The sequence below is a fragment of the Lepidochelys kempii genome, chromosome 5, assembly GCF_965140285.1.
Source record: "Lepidochelys kempii isolate rLepKem1 chromosome 5, rLepKem1.hap1, whole genome shotgun sequence".
NCBI lineage: Eukaryota > Metazoa > Chordata > Testudines > Cheloniidae > Lepidochelys > Lepidochelys kempii.
Window position 1 is genome coordinate 30,590,116 of NC_136384.1, and position 24,067 is coordinate 30,614,182.

Below are 24,067 nucleotides of genomic sequence, written 5' to 3' on the forward strand. Positions count from 1 at the left end.
TTGAGCAGATGGTGTAGTTACTTTTGCTACTCCTCAGTGGGGTCAGAGGATAGTGGCCTGTAGAATGTGGTGTTGGAGAGTTGCCTGGCAGCCTCCTGTTCATAATCTGACCTGTTCATTATGACTACAGCACCTCCTTTGTCAGCCCCTTTGATTATAATGTCAGAGTTGTTTCTGAGCCTGTGGATGGCATTGCGTTCTGTACGGCTGAGGTTATGGGGCAAGTGATGCTGTTTGTTCACAATTTCAGCCTGTGCATGTCTGCGGAAGCACTCTATGTAGAAGTCCAGTCTGTCATTTTGACCGTTAGGAGGAGTCCACGCAGAAAATCTAAATCTGCTATGATGCAGTTTGAACCTATTGCCTCTGAGCCTGCATTCTGTAACAAGAGTGAACAATTTTTCTCCATCTTATTTATGGCAGCCTTTTAAGTATTTAAAGACTGATATCTTGTCCCCTCTTCATCTCCTTTTTTTCAAACTCAACATACCCAGTTCCTTCTGCCTTTAGTCATATGGCTTACATTCTCTCTCTTTGAGCTTTGTCACTCACCTCTGGATCTTTTCCAGTTTCTTTACATCATCTACAGATGAGCACTATTAGTTTAAAAAAAAAAAAAACTTCAAGCACCAGGTTTAATATTTTGAAGTTAAGGGTTTTTTTCTTTCTTTCTTGAAATTAAACTAATACTAAAGTTGGTTGCAGGTTGATTCATAGGGCATGACAGGGACTCCCAAATGCCTTTTCAGGAAGATTATACACACCTCCACCATTTTGCTCCAAAGTATCAATGCTAAAAAAACAAACAATTTTCAGTATTAAGCAGGTTAAGAGTGTTTTATTAATTATTGGAGTGTTGTGGGTTTTGGAAATAATTGGTAGTACAAGCTTCTTTTCATTAGTAATTTAACACAAGACTAGTTAAAGCAGCGGAGAATATCCTGGAGGGAATAATCCTGTAAAGTATCATAGAATATCAGGGTTGGAAGGGACCTCAGGAGGTCATCTAGTCCAACCCCCTGCTCAAAGCAGGACCAATTCCCAGTTAAATCATCCCAGCCAGGGCGTTGTCAAGCCTCACCTTAAAAACTTCTAAGGAAGGAGATTCTACCACCTCCCTAGGTAACGCATTCCAGTGTTTCACCATCCTCCTAGTGAAAAAGTTTTTCCTAATATCCAACCTAAACCTCCCTCACTGCAACCTGAGACCATTACTCCTTGTCCTGTCCTCTTCTACCACTGAGAATAGTCTAGAACCATCCTCTCTGGAACCACCTCTCAGGTAGTTGAAAGCAGCTATCAAATCCCCCCTCATTCTTCTCTTCTGCAGACTAAACAATCCCAGTTCCCTCAGCCTCTCCTCATAAGTCATGTGTTCCAGACCCCTAATCATTTTTGTTGCCCATCGCTGGACTCTTTCCAATTTATCCACATCCTTCTTGTAGTGCGGGGCCCAAAACTGGACACAGTACTCCAGATGAGGTCTCACCAATGTCGAATAGAGGGGGACGATCACGTCCCTCGATCTGCTCGCTATGCCCCTACTTATACATCCCAAAATGCCATTGGCCTTCTTGGCAACAAGGGCACACTGCTGACTCATATCCAGCTTCTCGTCCACTGTCACCCTAGGTCCTTTTCCGCAGAACTGCTGCCTAGCCATTCGGTCCCTAGTCTGTAGCGGTGCATTGGGTCCTTCCGTCCTAAGTGCATGACACTGCACTTATCCTTATTGAACCTTATCAGATTTCTTTTGGCCCAATCCTCCAATTTGTCTAGGTCCCTCTGTATGCCTGCCCTCCAGCGAATCTACCACTTCTCCTAGTTTAGTATCATCTGCAAATTTGCTGAGAGTGCAATCCACACCATCCTCCAGATCATTTATGAAGATATTGAACAAAACCGGCCCCAGGACCGACCCCTGGGGCACTCCACTTGACACCGGCTGCCAACTAGATATGGAGCCATTGATCACTACCCGTTGAGCCCGACAATCTAGCCAACTTTCTACCCACCTTATAGTGCATTCATCCAGCCCATACTTCTTTAACTTGCTGACAAGAATACTGTGGGAGACCGTGTCAAAAGCTTTGCTAAAGTCAAGAAACAATACATCCACTGCTTTCCCTTCATCCACAGAACCAGTAATCTCATCATAGAAGGCGATTAGATTAGTAGTATTGGCTGATAAGGTTAGGAACAGACAAGATGTTCTAGAAGACTTTTTCTTTATCTACAGTATGTATAAGTATGATAACTTAAAACTTATTTTCGTTTTAGGCAAGGCACTATAAGGAAGTATTCATTAAATAAAACACAAAACTGTTTATTTTCAGACGTTCTTAAAATAGTATTTTACAGTAAAAGTATAGAGCAGAAATAGTTCAGGGGCCATCTTAAATATTCCTTTGATCTCTTAAAAAAAAAGATTTTCAAATTTAAAAATTGCTTAACCAGATTACGATAGCCTAGTCAGTTATTTGACCAGTAACAACTGCTAAAAACAATTCTGTATGTATGTTGGAATTTACAAACATGCATTGTCATTTAATTTCTATTAAAGAAGGCACTTTTACTCAAGCCCTACCTGTAAGTAGAACCAGACTACATAAATATACCTTGTTTCTGTTCTATCCTTTGTATGGCATATTAGAATTCTGTTGTTACAGAAGGACAGAGTCAATTATTCAGAACAAAAACTACAGCTCTTAGGGCCTGACCTTTCACTCCTTGAACACCCAGAAATCCCACTTGATGCACAAGACTGCAGGATAGAGCCCATAAACATTTAAATAAAGCTGTCTTTCAAGTGCTTGCTCCAGTGTCACTTCCCAGAAGAAGCTAGGAGAGATTCAATATCTTGGATGACTTTTGAAGTTTTTTCCAAAGCCTCTGAGATGCTCTGTTCACCAATATCCTCAGGTAAACTGTTTTCTGGTTGTCTATCAGTAATATGAGATGGATTATTTTTCATAGACGAAGTCTTGTTTGGAACATTGCTGTTCTGCAGTAAGACTAGCAGTTGCGTTGTTAAGGAAATTTCTGTTTTGTCTTCCCTCTAATAATTAAAGAAATTTTAAATATTTTAACCATGGTTCTCAATTGCCAACGCATACTGCAACCAATAAATAAAACTATGAAATCAAATATGTGAAAGTTCTTTAATATGTCCGCATCTTATTTCAATCAAATATCTATATTAAATTAGTATTTTCCTGTATATATCAAAGCGTATTTAAAAGAAAAACCATCAAGGAAGATATCAGATTGTGCAGTCTAAAGGAATTAACAAGGCATGTTAAAAAGCTAAAGTAAATTTAGGGATAATTACATGATGTTTTGAGTATATGAAGTAACAGGTTTTTTTCAGCTGGCTTAACAATGGAGAAAAGTTGAGGCACTTGATAACTTTGTTATCTAGTCCAAGTCTATGCCCAAAAGGCATACACATCACTCCTCTTTACAATAAAAGGTTAATAAAAAGATACAATATAGAAGTTTGAACAACAGAACTATTCCCTTTTGAGGATTTCTGTGTGTTCTGCCAGTTTTTTGGCGTTTCCAGTGGTGTGACACGGGGGCAGGCCTAGGATAAATAACTGGGCAGAAACTTTAAAAACAATAAAATAGTAACCATTGAAAGCAGAGACCTATACAATAAAAGGAGTAAAGGGACACGGTCATTTAGCACTCAAAATATGCTAAAAGAAATTTTTGTTGAAAGGATACAGTTAAATCTATGTATTTTCTCAAGTTCAGCAACCACAGACCTGTTAAAATAAAATAAAAAAAAAACAAACTTATTTTATATAGCAGGATAGATAATGAAAAATTTCTCATGTGTACTTTCGCCCTTATGATTTTATTTCCTTATGCAGTTTTATAGATGACCTGTGCAAGTAAAAGAATGATTTGCTTTTTCCTCCCCCCACTTCATATTTTTGAGGTCAATGGAACTGCTCACGTGAATAAAGTTAAATATGTGCAATTGTTTACAGGATGAGGGCTCTACTTTGAGACTATTCTCCCCCGCCAATTTTAATTCAATCAATCTAGAGCTTTTTAATGCCAAATTATATAGGTGTACCAGTATTCTTAAATGTCAGCACAGTGCTAGGGAATAGCTTACATATTAATCAAAAAGGACACAGCTAGAAGTCTAGTTAATTTAAAAAGTCAGTTGGAAGTACTACACCTGCCCCTAAAGCCCTCTGCCAGTTACTGTGGGGTTGTGATCACATTTCCCTATTTAAAAAAAAAAAAAAATGTTTCCTCTATTGTTGTGTAAGACACACACACGGAAAACTGTACATAAACTGCTTATATAAAATCCTGTGACGTGCACAAAGCAAACAATAAAAGATTTTTTCCTTAACTATCTCTGAGGTAGTAATTTTAGATGTTACTTGTAACAGTTAATAAAAATAAAACTAATTCAGACATAAATATGATTAAATAGTCCCTTTCACTAATGTTGCAGATTCTGTAGAAGCACAAGATGTGTTCCTGTGGGGTCAGAATAGTGGTTATTCAAACAAACACTTTAGCAACAGGAAGAGTACAAAGCCAGTACCTATCCTTCAAAGTACATATTTATAATCTGTGTTCTTAGTGCCTATTACCATGCTATCTGAGCACTTCCCAAAATGATCGGAGTGTACACAGAATTTAAATATTCTTCTGATTATAAAATTTTTATAGTAAACTGTCACAAGGAAGCATACATTTTGGGACTAGAATTTTCTGGATTTCCTATGCTATTATGGACGTATTTTATTTTTTAATAAGGATGATTCTCTCATAGCCCAGTTTCTCTGTTTGATCTTGCAACAAAGTCAAAACACTGTTTAATATTTGTCTTCTGCTTTGGCAAGAGCTTCAGCATTATGGCTTCAATACAGAAACAGAAAATAGATATGAGGAAACAAGCCTCTGTTTAAACACAAGCTGCCTGTATAGTTTAAAATATTGTAAGAAAAATTATGTGGAGTCAAAATATAAATGGGTTTAAATTTTTCATCTTTAAAAAAATGCAGTATGTCATATTTAGGGTTTAAAACTTTGGTGGTTTCCTTCTATACTATGAATAGCAAGTTATATGTGATGAGTACCAGTTTCTCTCAGTTGCAGGAAGAGTCTCTCCCTCCTCATCATTCAAACTTCTGCACCATGCTACTACTGTTTCAATGTATCTGTATTCAGAAGACAATTCATAAAAAAGAAAAATAATAATTTAGATCAGACAAATACCCCTTAATTAAATTTGAACAGAAAACTGACAGCATAAAACAATAAATCTGGAGTAGGGAATGGAACAGAATAGAGCTAACCTCCAGGATATTCTTATGTGAATTTGATAAAAGAGGAAAACAAGAAACCTTCCAGAATCAGTAAGCGATTACCCAGTGAAGAAATTTTTCCTTTTATTAATCCTGTATATAAATGAAAAGAACCTTACCGTACAACTGAGTACATTTTATGATGTCTAAAAAAACCACAAGGAACATTACTTTGCATTTAATTTGTTGCTTGTGAAACACTCTTTAGAGTTTCAGGTGATAGAGAGAAGAGGAGATTAGATACTGAAGATAGAAAGAGACAGTTTAGTGGTCTAAAGCATCAGATTTGATATGCCCAAACTCACTGGAACCAAAAACCAGAGTTTTGAATGCTATATGGTCAACTCAGCCCTTAAACTTCATAATATAGGAGTTCCATGAATTAAGTTCCATTCAGTTTGATATGCATGTGATTTGAATGCAACTTTAAAACTGAGGTATTGTCTTCTCTGCATGGATATTAAAAAGTCCACAGGAATTTTTGTAAGAATACAGGTTGCCCTTGACCACAGTTTTCCCACTCCTATATTGCGAAGTGTGCCAGTTGTCCACTTGGTTGCATCTCAGTGATCAAGTAATTTCTGGTGTGCACGGTTTGTCAAGTTACTTGGATAATCTTTATGATGAGAAGAGCTACGTAAATGTAAGATATTACATAGCAGCATCTGAACACCCTAAGCAGCTGTCCAAGAAACAATGGATAAGGACATAGCATGTTGTTTTTCTAAAAGAAAAACTACATGCTGTTATACTGCATCATTAACACAACTGCCTGCCAATGAGCAAACTAAGGGGTTAAGTCCTGCTTCTCTCGTTTGCATATTCACAACAGCAGTCCCACTAACTTCAGTTAGACTATTTGTGTCATCATGGTGAGTAAAATTGGCCGTAACAAATTTATGGAAGTGATACAAGAAAATTAACATTAAAATAATTCAAGAATTGCTGTCTGATCAAATTTGTGTTAATATTTGTATAAAAATAATTCTTAGAGAATTTAAGTTAAGCAACCTTTTTGAACCCTTTAAGTAGCTGTGGATATCAGGTGTACCTCAGCAAAGAAAAAGTGCTCTCCCTAGCCCTTTTGCTTAGGATACATTATTTGAGCCCCCCCCCAGCAATTAAAAGTAGCATCACAGTTAGACCCCATGGCAGTCCCTCTTGAGTGCATCCCTCAGGTGACAGGCTTTGCTTCCCTCACCTCCTAATAGCTATTATTCAGAATGATGGAAAAATGATTAAATTAATAAGTGAATATCCCATCAAATTAACTGTCTAAAGCCCTAAGCTGTGCAATCTGGATCTTTGCTAGTCAGTCAGGTACAACCTTTTCCACAGTCTGTTTTACAGAAACACATTCAACTATTTACATTTCTTGACACAAAAAACTTTTACTGAATTCCTGAATTTGTTAAATTTGTTCCATGCATCAGCTATACCTTTCATAGAGTCCAGGATGATTTATCTGGATTAGCTGCTGTGCCCCATCAGGACAGATTACTTTACACCATCCTGTGGTAGCACCTTGATTTATCTTGGAAAAAAGACAGACAAAAGAGCATAACTGTTCTGCAGTGGAATCAAAGAGGTATACCTACTTTAAATAACAGCAACAGCATATGCTAGTTCAAAGAGAAATATCTGCAAATGCTTCATTTAAACTTTTGTATCTGGCTATGGATGTAAGGTGTGGTCTGGTGGCATGATCACAGAAACACCACCAACTGGGAGTTCCTGGTTCCAAGAATTGCCCAAACACCGATTTCAATGTGCTGTCTGAGAATAATGGAAAATTCAACCCCTTCTCTTCCAGTCTGACCCCATGTGAAGAAATGTCCAGTCTTTCAGAATTTTTAATTCCTTCTACTCTCATCCGTAGAATGAGGTTATAGATTTGTCTTGATCCTCAAGTTGTTATTGTTAGAGTAGCAACTTCATACAAATGAAACATCATTTCTTAACAAATCTTACTCTGCATGTACTAGTCACATCTGCTAATGCTCCCCCCATCCCCAAGTATTTTTTACTTCAGTTAACATGCTAACGCAACAGAGCTACAGAAGAGTGAGTTGGATTCTTTCCCCAAGCTCAAGCATTATCTGTGGAACTGTTAAACATTCAATGGCAAGTCTTATTACCAGCGATGATGCATGAACTAGAAATCACATAGCAACTCTCAATCTCACCATCAACGCTGAGTTTGCAACTTGACACTCAGGAAAAAAAAAAAAGCAGTAGTATTTTTTACTTGAAAACTGAATTGATTTACAAAATAAATATGGAATCCCATTTCCACATGTCACTTATCACAGAGGAAGCATATATTGCATTATTATAATATTTGCTGATAAAGGACGTATTTAATGCCAAAAAATAATACAAAAAGGAGTGTCAAACTTTTTAGAAGAAATAAAATAAAAGTGTGCTTGGGAAATGTGTTTAATATTTGTTAATTTCTTAGAGGATGCAAAAGAAGGGCAAGAATGATGCTCTCAACTAGAACTAACCAGCTACAGCTCACATGCCTTTAGATACGATCAGTACTGGCCTAGTAAGCTTGCTTAAGTATGGCTTGCTAGAGGAAATTAATATGGTTTCCTTGTCCAGTGTAAACAGGACTTCATGTCAGTCTTGGTGATTTACTCATTTTTGTGAAGTTGGTAATATTACATAATTTGTAAATGTAAGTGAAGTTATACCCCATCCTTTTACTTTAACACTTTTTCTGAGAGGAGATGATCGTCTGAGATAAACTCCATTTCAAATTACAAAAAAAAAAATTGAGCACTCTTATACTATCAAGACTTAGTATATTTTTCAAGGATAAACAGTTCCAGCAAAATTCACATAATAGCAAACAAACTTATAAGTACCAGTGCCTCTCTCCTTAGTTATGGTTTGAGACAAGGGTTGCCATTACAGGCTAAAGGAGAAAAAGTTTCCCCCTTGTTAAAATATTGGCAATATATCAATAGTGGCAAATAAGGAAAGGTCAGATTTTTAACTAGATGAAATATCAATTTACCAGCTCGTGACAGTGAACCAGTGTATAACCAATGTGACTTACAAACTCAGGGCAGATGGAGGCTTCCCAACTGCACAATTTGCTTTTTATGCCTATCAGAACCAAATATAAAACTTTCCCTAGACTTCACATTTATTTACTAACACCACCTTCAGATAGAAAGATTTTAAAAACAGCTATTTTCCCTGTTCCTGAGAATTACCTGTGTTCTTCCACAACAAGAGCTGAAATCCCAAACCATATTCAGGGTCATCCCATCACAAAACAGAGCGTGGACTTTATTATCTGAATATGCAACAAGTCTTCCCACATTGGGAATAACTGTTTCATGCAACGGAACTGGCAGCATTTCTCTTCCATCTGTCCCTGGTATCTAATGTGAACCAAGTGTTAAAGAAAAAATAAAATTTACTATATTTAAAATTATGTTATTACTAATATTAAATTTGTACCAGATTCACAGTGCAGCTTTTTTATTGAGACACCAGTAACCTGCTTCCCTGCCTGGTTGTAGCGGTCAAATTAGTTGAAACAATAGTAAAGAAGAAAATTGTCAGACACACAGAAAAACCAAATTGTTGCGCCAAAGTCAACATGGCTTCTGTAAAGGGAGATCATGTCTTACTAATCTATTACAATTCTTTGAGGGGGTCAAAAACATGTGGACAATGGGGAATCCAGTGGACATAGTGTACTTAGATTTCCAGAAAGCCTTTGACAAGGTCCCTCACCAAAGGCTCTTACATAAAATAAGTAGTCATGGGATAAGAGAGAAAATCCTTTCATGGATTGAGAACTGGTTAAAAGACAGGGAACAAAGAGTAGGAATAAGTGGTAAATTTTCAGAACGTAGAGGGGTAACTAGTGGTGTTCCCCAAGGGTCAGTCCTAGGACCAGTCCTATTCAACTTATTCATAAATGAGAAGGGGAAAAGGGTAAACAATGAAGTGGCAAAGTTTGCAGACGATACTAAACTCCTCAAGATAGTTAAGACCAAAGCAGACTGTGAAGAACTTCAAAAAGATCTCACAAAACTAAGTGATTGGAAAATAAAATGGCAAATGAAATTTCATGTGGATAAATGTAAAGTAATGCACATTGGAAAAAAATAACCCCAACTATACATACAATATGATGGGGGCTAATTTAGCTACAACTAATCAGGAGAAAGATGTTGGAGTCATCAGAGAACTATCCATGAAGATGTCCACGTAGTGTGCAGCGGCAGTCAAAAAAGCAAACAGGATGTTTGTAATCATTAAAAAAGGGACAGAGAATAAGACAAAGAGGACCTTATTGCCCTTATATAAATCCATGGTATGCCCACATCTTGAATACGGCATACAGATGTGGTCCCCTCATCTCAAAAACGTTATACTGGCATTAGAAAAGGTTGAGAAAAGGGCAACTAAAATGATTTGGGGTTTGGAACGGGTCCCTGAAGAGGCTAAACTTTTCAGCTTGGAAAAGAGAAGACTAAGGGTATGTCTTCACTATCCGCTGGATCGGCGGACAGCAATTGTTCCGACGGGGATCGATTTTATCGTGTCTAGTCTAGACACGATAAAATCAATCCACGAGCGCTCTCCTGTCGACTCCTGTACTTCAGTGCCGCGAGAGGCACAGGCAGAGTCGACGGGGGAGTGGCAACAGTTGACTCACCGCGGTAAGTCGATCTAAGTACGTTGACTTCAGCTACGTTATTCACATAGCTGAAGTTGCATAACTTACATCATTCCCCCCCAGTGTAGACCAGGACTAAAGGGGGATATGATAGGGGTATATAAAATCATGAGTGGTGTGGAGAAAGTGAATAAGGAAAAGTTATTTACTTGTTCCCATAATATAAGAACTAGGGGCCACCAAATGAAATTAATGGGCAGCAGGTTTAAAACAAATAAAAGGAAGTTGTTCTTCACTCAGCACACAGTCAACCTGTGGAACTCCTTACCTGAGGAGGTTGTGAAGGCTAGGACTATAACAAGGTTTAAAAGAGAACTGGATAAATTTATGGAGGTGAAGTCCATTAATGGCTATTAGCCAGGATGGGTAAGGAATGGTGTCCCTAACCTCTGTTTGTCAGAGGGTGGAGATAAATGGCAGGAGAGAGATCACTTGATCATAACCTGTTAGGTTCACTCCCTCTGGGGCACCTGGCATTGGCCACTGTCAGTAGACAGGATACTGGGCTGGATGGACCTTTGGTCTGACCCATTTTGGCCATTCTTATGTTGCTCTCTGACTTGCTGACATCCCCTTACATTCAGAGGGTTCAGGCCCCACCAGCTAGTCCTAGGTCTTTGTTCTTAGCTTATACCCACCTGTAGAATACATGTAACACAAAAGAATTGAAGTTATCTTAAGTTTGGTTACAGGTGTGACTTAACCAACAAAGAAAAGAGAAGCAGAGCACCACTTCACAAATTAGCAATCCAGAAGGTAAAAGATTAGTGCTGATCTCAGATCATAGATATAGATATCTGTGTGTGTCTCTTATAAAAAGCCCCCAAACAGCAAGTAAAAGAAGGCCTTGAAAATAATTAGTATTGTAGTGTGGGAAGGCTGTAGGGCAGGAGCGGGCAAACTATGGCCCACGGTCCGCATTCAGCCTGCCAGCTATTTTAATCTGGCCCTCGAGCTCCCGCTGGGTAGTGGGGTCTGGGGCTTGTCCCGCTGCGGCACTCCAGCCGGGGACCAGAGTCATGGGCCACTCTGCGTGGCTCCCAGAAGCAGTGGCATGTCCTCCCTCCGGCTCCTTTGCATAGGGGCAGCCAGGCCCCCTATGCATGCAGCTCCACAAGCTGCCCCGCCCTAAGCGCCGCCCCTACAGCTCCCATTGGCCAGGAACCATGCCCAATGGGAGCTGCAGGGGCAGTGCCTGCAGATGGGGCAATGCACAGCAGAACTGCCTGGCCGTGCCTCCGCGCAGGAGCTGGAGAGGGGACATGCCACTGCTTCCAGGAACTGCTCGAGGTAAGTGTGTTGGATCATATTAAAGAAGTTCTGTATTAAAATCACAAATGAATTTGATTCCCCATAATTAGTAATACCCTGGAATTTAAACTAAGAAGTCTCTTGGTTTTTGGTACTGTTTCTCTCCCTCTATGTGTGAAACTTGCAAGCTGCTAATTGCGTTAGTACATTCTAAGAGAGTCTGTTCTCAAAGCATTTCACATAGAGAGAGACTCAAAGCAATACTCTGTAACAACAGAAACGGCACCCAGAGACTCCCTGCCCTTTTGTTGTATTAACAATTGTGATTAAAATAGAGATAGAGGATGTATGTGGATGCATGCTTGGTGTGGACAATAACTGAATGATCAGGGAGGTGCCAGGCTAAGAATCCAGTGTCCATCGGCTGAAAAAGGCGTCAAGTGGAAATAACTAGAGGACCCCCGGAAGGCAGACTGGAATCCACCCAACAGCCTCAAGAATGGGAGAGCCAAAGAACAAGATAACATCTAGCAGAACGGAGCCGCCAGGAATGTGCTATCTGCTGATTGATTCAGCAACAGCATGATGAAGCAATTCCCATAGATTGGCATAGGAAGAAATTCCTATAAAAATGGACTGTAGAAAGTGAGAACTTTGGGGTCTGATTCTGCAAACCAACTTCCGGGAGCATATCGATGAGCATCTGACAAGCCCCTGCTCCCTCCTCATGTCCAGGCTACCTGGCCAGTGGCTTGGCACGAGCAACTCTAAGGCTGGTAACTATGATAACAACCTTGCAACCTTGATAACAACCTCTGTGTGTGTGTGTGTGTATGAATGAATGTGTGAATAAATATGAGATTGAATGGAATGTTATAACTATAACTAACTGCCTACTATGATTCTTTCTGTATTCACAATAAATGTGGTATTTTGCCTTTTCCCCTTTTAATAAGATCCTGCTGGTTTTTAATTTATTGGTATAACAAGTGCCTCCCGGAGCCAGCACCCCTGAGCCACCCCTCTGCCCCAGCCCTGATCCTCTTCCCACCCTCTGAACTCCTTGGTCCCAGCCTGGAGCACCCTTCCTGCACCCCAAACCCTTCATCCCCAGCCCCACCCCTGAGCCTGCACCCCCAGCCCCACCCCTGAGCCTGCACCCCCAGCCGGAGCACTCACCCCCTCCCACACCCCAACCCAAATGTTGTGAGCATTCATGGCCTGCCATATAATTTCTATGCACAGATGTGGCCCTCACGCCAAAATGTTTGCCCACCCCAATGTATGGTTTCAAAAGTAACTAATAAAATAAAGAGCTATAGTAACAAGACAAAGAAAATCTATCTTAAAAGAAACAAGTCCAAATCTTCCCACTGTTCTGCTTGGGGGTGGGAGGGAGAAGGTACGAAAGGAAAGGCCTTGGGAAGAAAGGAGGGTCTAATTCTTATCTGGATTAAGACTAGAAATAAGGGGGAATTGTCTCAACTTGGTTTTTAGCTGAAGTCAGTAACTGGCAATGACATTACTTGTTTGTTATAGGGTATAAAAAGTAAACTCTTACTTCATTGCTAATACCTGCCTGACCACACTGAAGCTGACCAATATGGGTCTAAGCACCCACAAGTTTAGCTCATTTGTAAGTATCTTGATCAAATGCTTATCAATGTTTTGTACTGTTTATAGACATAGTAAGTTGCTTATTAGTTAGGCTTTTTAGGCATGTTTAGAGCAATGGTGTAAATACCATATGGCCTTTGGATTTAATAAAGGAATTTATGGCTAAATTAGTGTTTGGTTGTTAGCCAGATCAATATTATGAATTTCAAATGTTATTACTAATTCCAACACCACCTCTCTTTTACCCAGAAGCTGTCTATAGACCCTACTAAACACATGCTAACAGTTCAAATGTTAACATACTTACAAGTCTACAAGTTACAAGTCTTCAGTTACATACCATTCTCCAGCAGCAGATACTGTAATTATGGGTTAATGAAAGTTTAGTCTTGTAACAGTACTGGAGAATTCTGAGAAGGAAAAAATACATCTCTCATATGCAGAAAACATGCTGCACTGCACAATTACTTACTGTAGCTTCATTTACACACAGTTACTATTAAGGGTCTATTTTGTAACCTAATTTCATTATGTTTATATATTTTTCTGATACTGTTGATATAATTTAATTTCTTTATTTCTTATACTCACAGTTATAGTTGAAGTCTAACTAGAACAACATGGTAATCATTATTTGTCATCTTTGTTACTGAATGTCCTTCCAAAGGGCTAGAGCAATTCATATAACAAAAATAAAACAAAAGGAGTAATTCACCTGGTTGCCTGGGTAATAATGGAACAGATGGAGTATGGACTTTCTGGTGTATCCGGAGGCAGACTGTTTGCTGAATACATGTTTTCTTCTCTCTAGAACATAACAGAAAATAGAGGACTTATTTATAGATACTGCGGTATTTAAGAACTAGCAAGATACCAAGTTTGGGGCGTTTTTTCGCCCAGTGAACTGTTATAGCAGCATGTTTGTGCTGAAGGACAAATAAGAATATCCTTTCAAAGCTACAGGGCAGTCATATTAATTAGACCATATTCTACACTCAGACATAAGTACAAAAATTGCACAGACTAAATAGGAACAGAGTACTTTTATGAGGGCACATTTTGGCCTATCATCTGTAAATGTGATGCTATTCCAAGTAATGAACCAGTTTTGAGACCTGTTGTGTGGAACCTTACCCTGCTTTAAATTCTTAAACTATCCAAAGTGCTTGAAAGATGGCAAGGGAGTCATTTTCCCTTGTCAACATGTTAAATAAAATATTGAGAGAAAGCAGGGAACAGTCAAAGAAAATATAAACGGAATGAATGACTATACCTTGACCTGGTGAGGTTACAAAACTATCATGACAATGCATCGAAATCTTAAAGCAATATTGCCTCTATGGAACATCAGAAACTTATTTTGATTGGATAATTTTGATGGAATAAAAAGATTATGAAGGTTGCCGCCCCTATTTTGAATGGTTCTTTTTGAGGCACACCAGACATCTTATTCAGCATGGGAGGAGGCATCACCACCACCACATCAAACAAGCATCCTGTCATGGTCATCCCCTTGGACCAAGGCCTTTCACCAAGGCCCAACTGTGATGCTAAATTCCTATTATCTGATTTTGAAAGATATTCTGACCAGACCAAGTAAGGAGACAGAACCAAACATAACTATTTCTAGGGTTGTGTTCTTAGCAACTCCTAAGACGTGAACTTAAGGTTCATGTTATCCACACACCGTGTGAGTCAATTTCCATCCCGCCCCCCTTCAAGTGCCTCATTTTAAGAGCCTGGTTTAGACAGCCAGAACAAGTTACACTTTGCAACACTCTGCTGTGACCATCTTATAAACTGATTCACTGTGGAGGTTTTACTGAGTCTGCAGTTGCCAACTCAGTCATTTGCTGTGCCACCTGCGGTCATTTAGCAACTGAACTGCATCCTAGACACACAAGCTGCATTTTCCTGTATTTTCTGTTCTTTTCCACTCACCCCTTTATTATTTATACTATCGCAGCACCAGCAAAAATCAGGATATCCCCAAACCCATTATGCTAGGCACTGTACAAATACTTGAGATAGGCTCTGCCCCAAAGAACATAAAATAAATATAGATAAGAAAGAAAGGGTGAGAGGGAAAACAGAGACAGAGAGGTGAAGTGACTTGTCCAAACATAAGTAGGTCAGTCACAGAACAAGGAGTAGAACCCAGGTCTGCTAGGTCCTGTCCACTGCCCCACACTGCCTCTTTTATTTGTCTTGTTTTAATAAAGGAGATCAGAATTTAGTAAGAGAGCTTAAGAACTGAGAGCTACCACTTAAAATTGACACTCTGGACATTTGATGCTATTTAAAAAAAAATAAATTCAAGATGAAGTTTTTAACGGGAAAAATCTTAACAGAGGAAAAAAAACGGAGAATATGGGATAACAATACCTACTTTTTTGAGTTTGAGATAAATGTTCTAACCAGATTTTTCTCTAATTCACAAGTGATAAAAATACATTATTGAAAAATCTTCAGTGTAACTTTCATGCAAAATACTAAAGTGTGACTTAAACTAGAACAATGTCTTAGTACAAACTGTCCATGCATCCGATGAAGTGAGCTGTAGCTCATGAAAGCTTATGCTCAAATAAATTGGTTAGTCTCTAAGGTGCCACAAGTACTCTTTTTCTTTTTGTGAATACAGACTAACACGGCTGCTACTCTGAAACCTGTCCTGTTATAGCAGTTTCTTAACGTGAAATATGCTGATAACACTGAATGGAAAATTAGGAGTAGTATTCAAGTAGTAAAACAGTTTGATTTTTTTAAGTAGTGCGATTCCCACCTGTCTTGTTTCTTTGTGAACTGAATAATGTGTAAAATAGTTTCCCAAAAATGCTCCTTCTGACTTGAAAACTGATCCATCTCCAGGATAAATTTCTATAAAGTTTTCAATATCATGGATAAGCCTATGAGATCAGAAGACAGAACACAAAAGTCGTTAACTATCAGTATTGCCATTTAAAGGGAATTTTTTTTTTTTTTAAATTTACTAGATGTGAATACACATCCTTTCACCAAAGCCACCACATGAAAAGTTATTTCCTTGTTTCCCCAAACAGTATTCTTATTGCTACTTTTTATTTTCCCCTTTAAAAAGGAATCTTAGCTTTATGTTTTTACAAAATTGGAGAGAGCCTTTTTTTAGTTTCTTAAATATAAGTAGCTATCCCATAAAAACATAATTCATCCACAGGTATTGGAAATGAAATATAGCAATGATGGAGGAGTGAGGTGTACGTCCACATTAGAGGGAAGTTCTGATTAAACCCTGCAAGAGACAGGAAATTCAGATTTAATGCTAACTTCGCAACCTTACCACCTCTTCGTTGCATATAGTTATTTTGATATGATACAGGATTTTTCATTACATGATCACATAACATTATGTGATCTATGACTAGACCAGGGCCCAATTCTCCAACTTAATCTGGGTGTGCAGTGTGCTCTGTCCACAAAAAGTCCCACTGAAGTCCAAATGGCTTTACATGGGTACAGGGAAACACATGTGGAATGAATTGCAGAACTGGGGCCTTAACAGCCAGTCTGCTCATGTAGGGTAAACATTTGGAAAGTTCAGAAATAATTTCACGCTCACTGTTATTTGGCAAACAGATATTCTAGAGAAAGAATGAATCTTTAAAGTATTTCCTTTCCCACTATACTACTGTGAAGGACAAAATACCAAAGTCTCTCATTTCAGTGTCTTGAGGACAACTGAAACTTTTTCAAATAAAGACAGTTAAACAGCAAATGTGAAAGAAGCATTTAAATAATCTTACTTTAAAATTAGGGCTGTCAAGCGATTAAAAAAATGAATCGCGATTCATCACACTTAATAACAGTATACCATTTATTAAAAAATTTAGATGTTTTCTACATTTTCAAATACATTGATTTCAATTACAACACAGAATACAAAGTGTACAGTGCTCACTTTACATTTATTTTTCATTACAAGTATTTGCATGGTCAAAAAACAAAAGAAATAGGATTTTTCAATTTACCTAATACAAGTACTAAAGTGCAATTTCTTTATTATGAAAGTTGAACTTACAAACGTAGAATTATGTACAAAAAAACCTGCATTCTAAAATAAAACAATGTAAAATTTTAGAGACTGCAAGTCCATTCGGTCCTACTTGTTCAGCCAATTGTTCAAACAAGTTTTTTAAATTTGCAGGAGATAATGCTGCCTTCTTTTTGTTTACGTCACCTGAAAGTGAGAACAGGTGTTCTCATGACACTGTTGTAGCCGGTGTCGCAAGATATTTATGTGCCAGGGATGCTAAAGATTCATATGTCCCTTCATGCTTCAATCACCATTCCAGGGGACATGTGTCCATGCTGAAGATGGGTTCTGCTTCGTAACAATCCAAACCAGTGCAGACCGATGCATGTCCATTTTCATTATCTGAGTCAGAAGATTGATTTTCTTTTTTGATGGTTTGGGTTCTGTAGTTTCCACATCGGAGTGTTGCTCCTTTAAGACTTCTGAAAGCATGCTCCACACCTTGTCCCTCTCAGATTTTGTAAGGCACCTCAGATTCTTAAATCTTGGGTCAAGTGCTGTAGCTATCTTTAGAAATCTCACACTGGTACCTCCTCTGCATTTTGTCAAATCTGCAGTGAGTGTTTTTAAAATGAACAACATGTGCTGCTATAACATGAAACATATGGCATAATAGAGCCGGGGACATACAACTCTCCCCCAAAGAGTTCAGTCACAAATTTAATTAAAAAAATGCATTAATGAGCGTCATCAGCAGGGAAGCATGTCCTGTGGAACGGTGACCAAAGCATGAAGGGGGCATATGAACGTTTAGCATATCTGGCACATAAATACCTTGCAATGCAGGCTACAAAATTGCCACGCAAATGCTTGTTCTCACTTTCTGGTGACATTGTAAATAATAAGAGGGCAACATAATCTCCTGTAAGTGTAAACAAACTTGTTTGTCTTAGCGATTGGCTGAACAAGAAGTAGTGGGACTGAGTGGACTTGTAGGCTCTGAAATTCTACATTGTTTTGTTTTTGAATGCAGTTATGTAATAAAAAAAATCATTTGTAAATTGCACTTTCACGACAAAGATTGCATTACAGTACTTGTATGAGGTGAATTGAAAATTTTTCTTTTATCATTTTACAGTGCAAATATTTATAATCAAATATACAATTTGATTTCAATTACAACACAGAATACAATATATATGAAAATGTAGAAAAACATCCAAAATATTTAATAGATTTCAATTGGTATTCTATTGTTTAACAGTGCGATTAAAACTTTAATTAATTGCAATTAATTTTTTAATCGCGATTAATTTTTTTGAGTTAGTTTATCACATGAGTTAACTGCGATTAATTGACAGCCCTATTTTAAATGATTTGCATATAAATCTATACAATTAGTCCATATTAAAGTTTGGCTGATTGCTAAATCTGGATTCATTTAGAAACTGAGACCAGCATATTAAAACTTGGTTGCCTGAAATTAGCCCTAATCAAGGAGCATGATTTTCAGAGGAGCCAAACTCCAGCAGATGTCCACAGGACCTACAGGAGCGCAATACTCCCCTCCCCCCACCCGACTCCAAAAAAAAAAAAAAAAAAAAAATCCACCAGTCCTCTTATTTAGGGGTTTTAAATGGGTTTAAATTTAGGGGTTTCAGAGTCCTAACTTTATTTGTAAAATACGTACCCAGCCCAGAATTTTCAAGCACAAGAAATTCTGAAGCACCTTTTTAAAAGTTCATATAATTAAAAAATGACTGAATAAAACATTTTTCAATTCAGTGACAAATGTTTACTCCCAAGCTAATACCACAATGGCCACAGTCACAGTCTACAAAGTTTTATTTCAGAGTAATGAACTCTGATAAACACAGCAGAAACATGATCAGAACATTAAATGTAACTCCTCAGTAAGTAAAATAGGGATTTGAATCTGGAAATTTCATCTTTTAAAAGCCTAATTCCCATAGAAGTGCACAAGCTTCCAAAAGTGAACAAATTTGTTTCTTACCTGTAAACAATACCCTGGCACCAAACAATTTTTATTAGTAGAGGGTGTGAATTATGTTCACTGTCTTGCTTCCTCTGTAGAAAGAAGTCACAGAAACTCCATCTGTGCAAAAGTCAAAGACAGAAAAGCTGCAGTAAGTTTGCAGTTTATCAGTATTATTACTAATATTTTGCACTGTTCTAAGAAGCCAGGGAAATCTTTGCTTAACTTGCTTAATTTTTGATAAAAATTATATATATATATAAAATGCAATACTCAACTCACTTAAAGAAGCAGCGCATATTCAGGAACTGCAAATGGATGAATTGAGAAACACCCTACTAGCTAAGAAATTATTCTTCAGGTCAATGAAAGGTCTCAGAGTAAATTGGCGTGAGACAGTGTTCAAACTTTGTGACCCTTAAAAAAATTGTTTCAAGGACACTCAGTCTGCTCAATTACCACCATTTAATCTGACTTTCTAAGTTAGAGCTCTACTTTCCCGCTCATCCTTTATATGGAAAAAGTTACTTATAATCAAATATGAATCATGTTTTTGTGAACAACCAACAACACCCCTCCCATCCTCTTCCTTTTTCTGAAAATAAAGTTTAAAAAAAAAAAAAAATAGTCCATGCCGCTGGCAAACTTCCCAAGCATTATTTTCCCAAAACCTAAAGTGGTTGTAATGTATTTTTTCAATATCCTCATTATTAATTGCATATTTGTTTAAGTAGAGCTTCTCTCTCCATAACAAACCAACTATTAAAGCTTAGCATTTTTCTTCAGATTGATATTACAATTTCTTACACCGGTTTAAGTATTGTTGGTCTTATGAATACCACATTTCATGAAGTTTGTAAGAAAAGGGTGTTTGTTACATGTTTTATTTTAAATAGACATTTATGATGGTTAATATTCAACCAGGCTGTTGAAGATCTGCTGTTCAGATCTAGGGAACTGTAATATATTACACAAAATTAAAAAGCAAACATTTCCAGTTACCTGTGTAGATGTGGTGCACTACAGCTGAGTGGCAAAGCTCTAGGCAGATGAGAAACTGCCTTTGTTTTTTCACTTTGCTTTAAAACATCAGATCCCACAGTTCTATCTCTAGTGCATTTATTCTTCACATATGTTTTATGTATGTTATCAGTGTGCAACTGATAGAACATTAATGCCAAGGACAAAGGGTATTTCCATTCTTCTGGATATGAGGAAACAGACCAGTGCTGCATAACCCACATGTATTCAGATGAACAGCATGTAAGAGACAATGGGGCCTCATCTTGTCCCTTTATTTGGTTTAAATAGTCCTTTGATTTGTCCAGTTCCCTGTATTTGTTTACAGTCCAGCAACGTTCCTCTTTCTTATTCTCCATTCTCATCTGTTTAGGAAACATTTCTGAGATAAAACTTCGGCTTGATTTTCCATGCTGACCTTTGTTTTCATTATTGCTGTTTTTTTCAGAGAAAGATGAAGACACTGCATACTTTTGGCTTACTTTGCATAAAAACTGCACTGTAAATTCTTGTTGCAGTTCTGACATGCAGAGATAAGCATGACCATCTAAGGATGAGATTGTTACACTGCCATTATCCATACATTCTGCTGCATCAGTAGCATTGGGGCTCGGCCAATTGATTTCTGAGATATCAGAGAGAAGAATCTAAAAAGAAGAAAATGAACAGAAGGTAGTAAAATCTATTTTAAGTGAATTTAGTTCTTCTGAAAGGTGACAGTGGTGAAGAGTGAAGGTTCCTATTTATCTATAAAATAAGACTTCTCACTTCACTTCTCAAGTGTACCTCTTCCTGTTGTAGCAGAACTGTACCCAGTTCTAAAGGAGTAATTTAGTTACTATGCTCATGCTCATTTAATCGTTGACCTCTCTGTTGAGACTGCCAGTAAGTAGGCTTCATAGAATTTGAATTTTTTTAAAATAATTTCAGTGGCTAGAGTTAGTTTATTTTTAAGCATTTTTTTATTTTTATCCATTTAAATTTTCACAGTTGTGCAAAATCATGGAGGGAGGTCAGACAATAGTTATTTAATGACAGTAGATGCTGGAACTCAAAAATTAAAGCTTTTTAACTGTTAAAAACACAATTTGTCAACATCACATGTCAAAATATACAAAGTAATTATCCTTTAATCAAAAACTAAGAAGTTCTCAAGTGGCATTTTTTTTTAAAACTTTGCCCATCTGTAAATTTCAATTATGATAGATAGAAATATGTTTATTTCAGTTTGTGTACAGTGAAAACAACGTTTAAAAAATAAATCTAATCCTTCCAAGCCTACCAACAGGGCAGCAGCTGTGGTGATTTAGTGAGGTGGATCTCTTTTGAAGTGCCTAGAATATGTTTCCGAAGGAAATTTTAAAATATAATAATGAATTTAGACCTTTTGTGGTATCACATTTCAGAGGTACCTGAAAATGTACTTGTTAAACCTATTTGCAAAAAAGGTGTCAAAATCTGACGTTAGATCAGTTACACCTCAACTACCTAGCTACATCCACGTACAGATTATTGCTTCAACTTACATTCTTGTATAACTTTTTCTACTGTGCCCATCATTTTAATATTCGGTGCTTTTACCAAACTAAATAACGTTAAATAAAATAGTTTCCAACATCTTACACAAAGTAAACCAAATCCTGTATCTACCTCAAACCCCAGATATACGCCAAAATGAAGATATACTATGTACTGCAACAAGTCTTGGATTTTATTCTTACTGGTAAATTGAACTAAAAAAAAAAAGTTAAGTGATCTCTTTATTATTCAGCAGTAGAGACCATGCATACAATACATCTAAGTTGAAGCTTGAAACATTTTAATCGTTTTTCAAGTTTCAATTAATAATGTAATTCAGCCTGGAAAAAGAGATGACTAAGGGGGAATACGATAGAGGTCTATAAAATTATGACTGGTGTGGAGAAAGTAAATAAGAAAGTGTTCTTTACTTTCTCTCATAACACAAGAACTGGGGGTCACCAAATGACATTAATAGGCAGCAGGTTTAAAACAACCAAAGGTTTCTTCAACGCACAGGCAACCTGTGGAACTCTTTGCCAGAGGATGTTGTGAAGGCCAAGACTATAACAGAATTCAAAAAAGAACTAGATAAATTCATGAAGGATATGTCCATCAATGGCTAATAGCCAGGATGGGTAGGGATGCAAAACCATGCTCTGAAGTGTCACTAGCCTCTGCTTGGAGGAAGCTGGGAATGGGTGACACAGGATGGATTACTTGATGATTACTTGTTCTATTCATTCCCTCTGAAGCACCTGGCATTGGCCACTGTCGGAAGACAGGATATTGGGCTAGATGGACCATTGGTCTGACCCAGTATGGCCATTCTGATGTTCTTCTTATGTAACTTAAAATCAATTTTTTCTAAACCTAATTTACCAAACTTAAAATGAACACATACTATGAAAGTAAAACAAACTAAAAGAAAAAAAAAATCACTGAATCAGACTCCCACTGAAGTTTACTTTACAAAAATATTATTAGGTATGCAAAACTTACATTTTTCCTTTCAGAAGGTATGATACTTGAAGGTAAATACAAGGAAGTACAAAACTGGTTCCGGAAATCTAGTGCTCGTAGGAGTTGCTCCTGAGGAAAAAGTATGAGACATGTTATCATGGAACTGGCTATGCAGTGGGAACATTTCAGTGGTTGCTTTATCTCCTCTTTTTGGGAGGAAAATAGTGATTAAGAATTCAGCATTATTTGTACACTGATAACCAACAATGCCATCACAATTTCTCTACAATGCAAAAGCACTGTGTGAACTACCAATCAACATTAAGATATCTACCTAGACTTTCGGAATAGTAAGGGCCAGATATATCATCCACCCACAAGGGGCTTCTATACATTTGAGAAGAACATGTCAGCTGACTGACAATGTTTACTTTGATTGCTAACACTGGCAGTTCATTCAGTATTTCGACTACCTTTTTAAAGAACATTTTTATGTGGTTTGCTGCTATAATGGAAGGAATAAAAATGTGCCATGGTACTACCTTCTTATCCCACCTGCTCTTCTCCTTTATTTTTGCTCTATTTGGAGATAGCATAGAAAAAGAAATTTAACTCACGTACTCGGTAGGTACTAATAACAAACTGAGTCCTTTGGCGAATCCTTTCAGCTGGCTGCAGAGGATGGGCAGAATCAGGAAGTGCCTTTTCAAACAGGAATTCAGAGCCACAGGGGGAAAGAAGCAGTCTGGATCCATCTGTATAGTGCACTTCTACAGAGTCATCCTCATAAAGAGTCATGAGACTTTCAGTCTTCATTGCAGTAAAAGGAAAATGTTTGTCGAAGAGAGTCTACATTAAGAGACGACAGACTTAGACTATAAGGGTAATCTTCCTAATGCACATGTACAAATAATGAAACAGGAGCAGATCTACAAAAAAGGATTACAGTACAGTCCCAGATCCACAAGTAACAAATTTATCATGTCATGGGGTGGTGGAGCAAGTTTTTACTTTACATGGCATGCACGGACCAAACAAATAGCATAAGCTCCTTTTTATATGTATGAATACACATAAACCCACTCCTTATTAAAGCTTCGTTTACAGATTCAGTATGTCCCAGGGCAAATATCAACAGTTCCGGAGGAAAGTAAATATCGAAACTTCTATTAATTCTGCTGACTGTCAAGGCTGAAACGCTCAGTGCAGGCTTAAGTTAAGGGGCCTTTTGCTTCACCACACTGATCATTTGCTTATTAACAATCATCAGGACAACAGAGGAGCACGGACGATGCTCCTGACCTACACTGTGTCTTTTCCGCAGACAGGCACTATACCGGGGCCCTGGGGGGATTATCACCCACCTTTCTACAGGAGCCAGACCTTGCGGGAGGGTAGCTGCGTCGTGCCCCGTGCAGCACACAGAGTCAACGGCAGTTCCGCACAAGCACGGCCCAGGCCAGCCACAACCCCGCCCGCGGCGGGTCACACACCGCAGCCGGAGCGGAGCGGGAAGCGCCGCCACGTTCCGGCGAGCCTGGCTCAGCGCCTCCCGCTTCAGCGGCGCCGGCTCTGGCGGGCTGTAGCCGGGGCCCAATGAGAAGAGGAGTGGGTGGGGCTTCGTGTGTGTGTGTGTGTGTGTGTGT

At 38.1% G+C, this 24,067-nt stretch overlaps 1 protein-coding gene across 5 annotated transcripts; it reads right to left on the minus strand.

Annotated features, from left to right (window-relative positions):
- Positions 1 to 2,309: 2,309 nt before the first annotated feature.
- C5H5orf34 (chromosome 5 C5orf34 homolog) lies at positions 2,310 to 24,034 on the minus strand. Of its 5 annotated transcripts, XM_073343887.2 has the most exons (13): positions 23,786 to 24,034; positions 23,043 to 23,270; positions 22,461 to 22,550; positions 19,923 to 20,587; positions 18,939 to 19,040; positions 15,698 to 15,821; positions 13,631 to 13,722; positions 13,256 to 13,325; positions 8,567 to 8,737; positions 6,779 to 6,873; positions 5,112 to 5,192; positions 3,730 to 3,770; positions 2,311 to 3,015 (listed from the first exon to the last, which is right to left on the minus strand). In XM_073343887.2, the coding sequence occupies exons 2-13, from the start codon at positions 23,235 to 23,237 to the stop codon at positions 2,825 to 2,827; spliced, it is 1,917 nt and encodes a 638-aa protein (XP_073199988.1). In that variant the 5' UTR covers positions 23,238 to 23,270; positions 23,786 to 24,034; the 3' UTR covers positions 2,311 to 2,824. The 5 variants fall into 5 exon arrangements, with proteins under 5 accessions (XP_073199991.1, XP_073199989.1, XP_073199990.2 ...); XM_073343890.2 differs by lacking the exon at positions 8,567 to 8,737 and having other exon boundaries at positions 2,310 to 3,015; XM_073343888.2 differs by lacking the exon at positions 23,786 to 24,034 and having other exon boundaries at positions 2,310 to 3,015; positions 23,039 to 23,259.
- Positions 24,035 to 24,067: the final 33 nt, after the last annotated feature.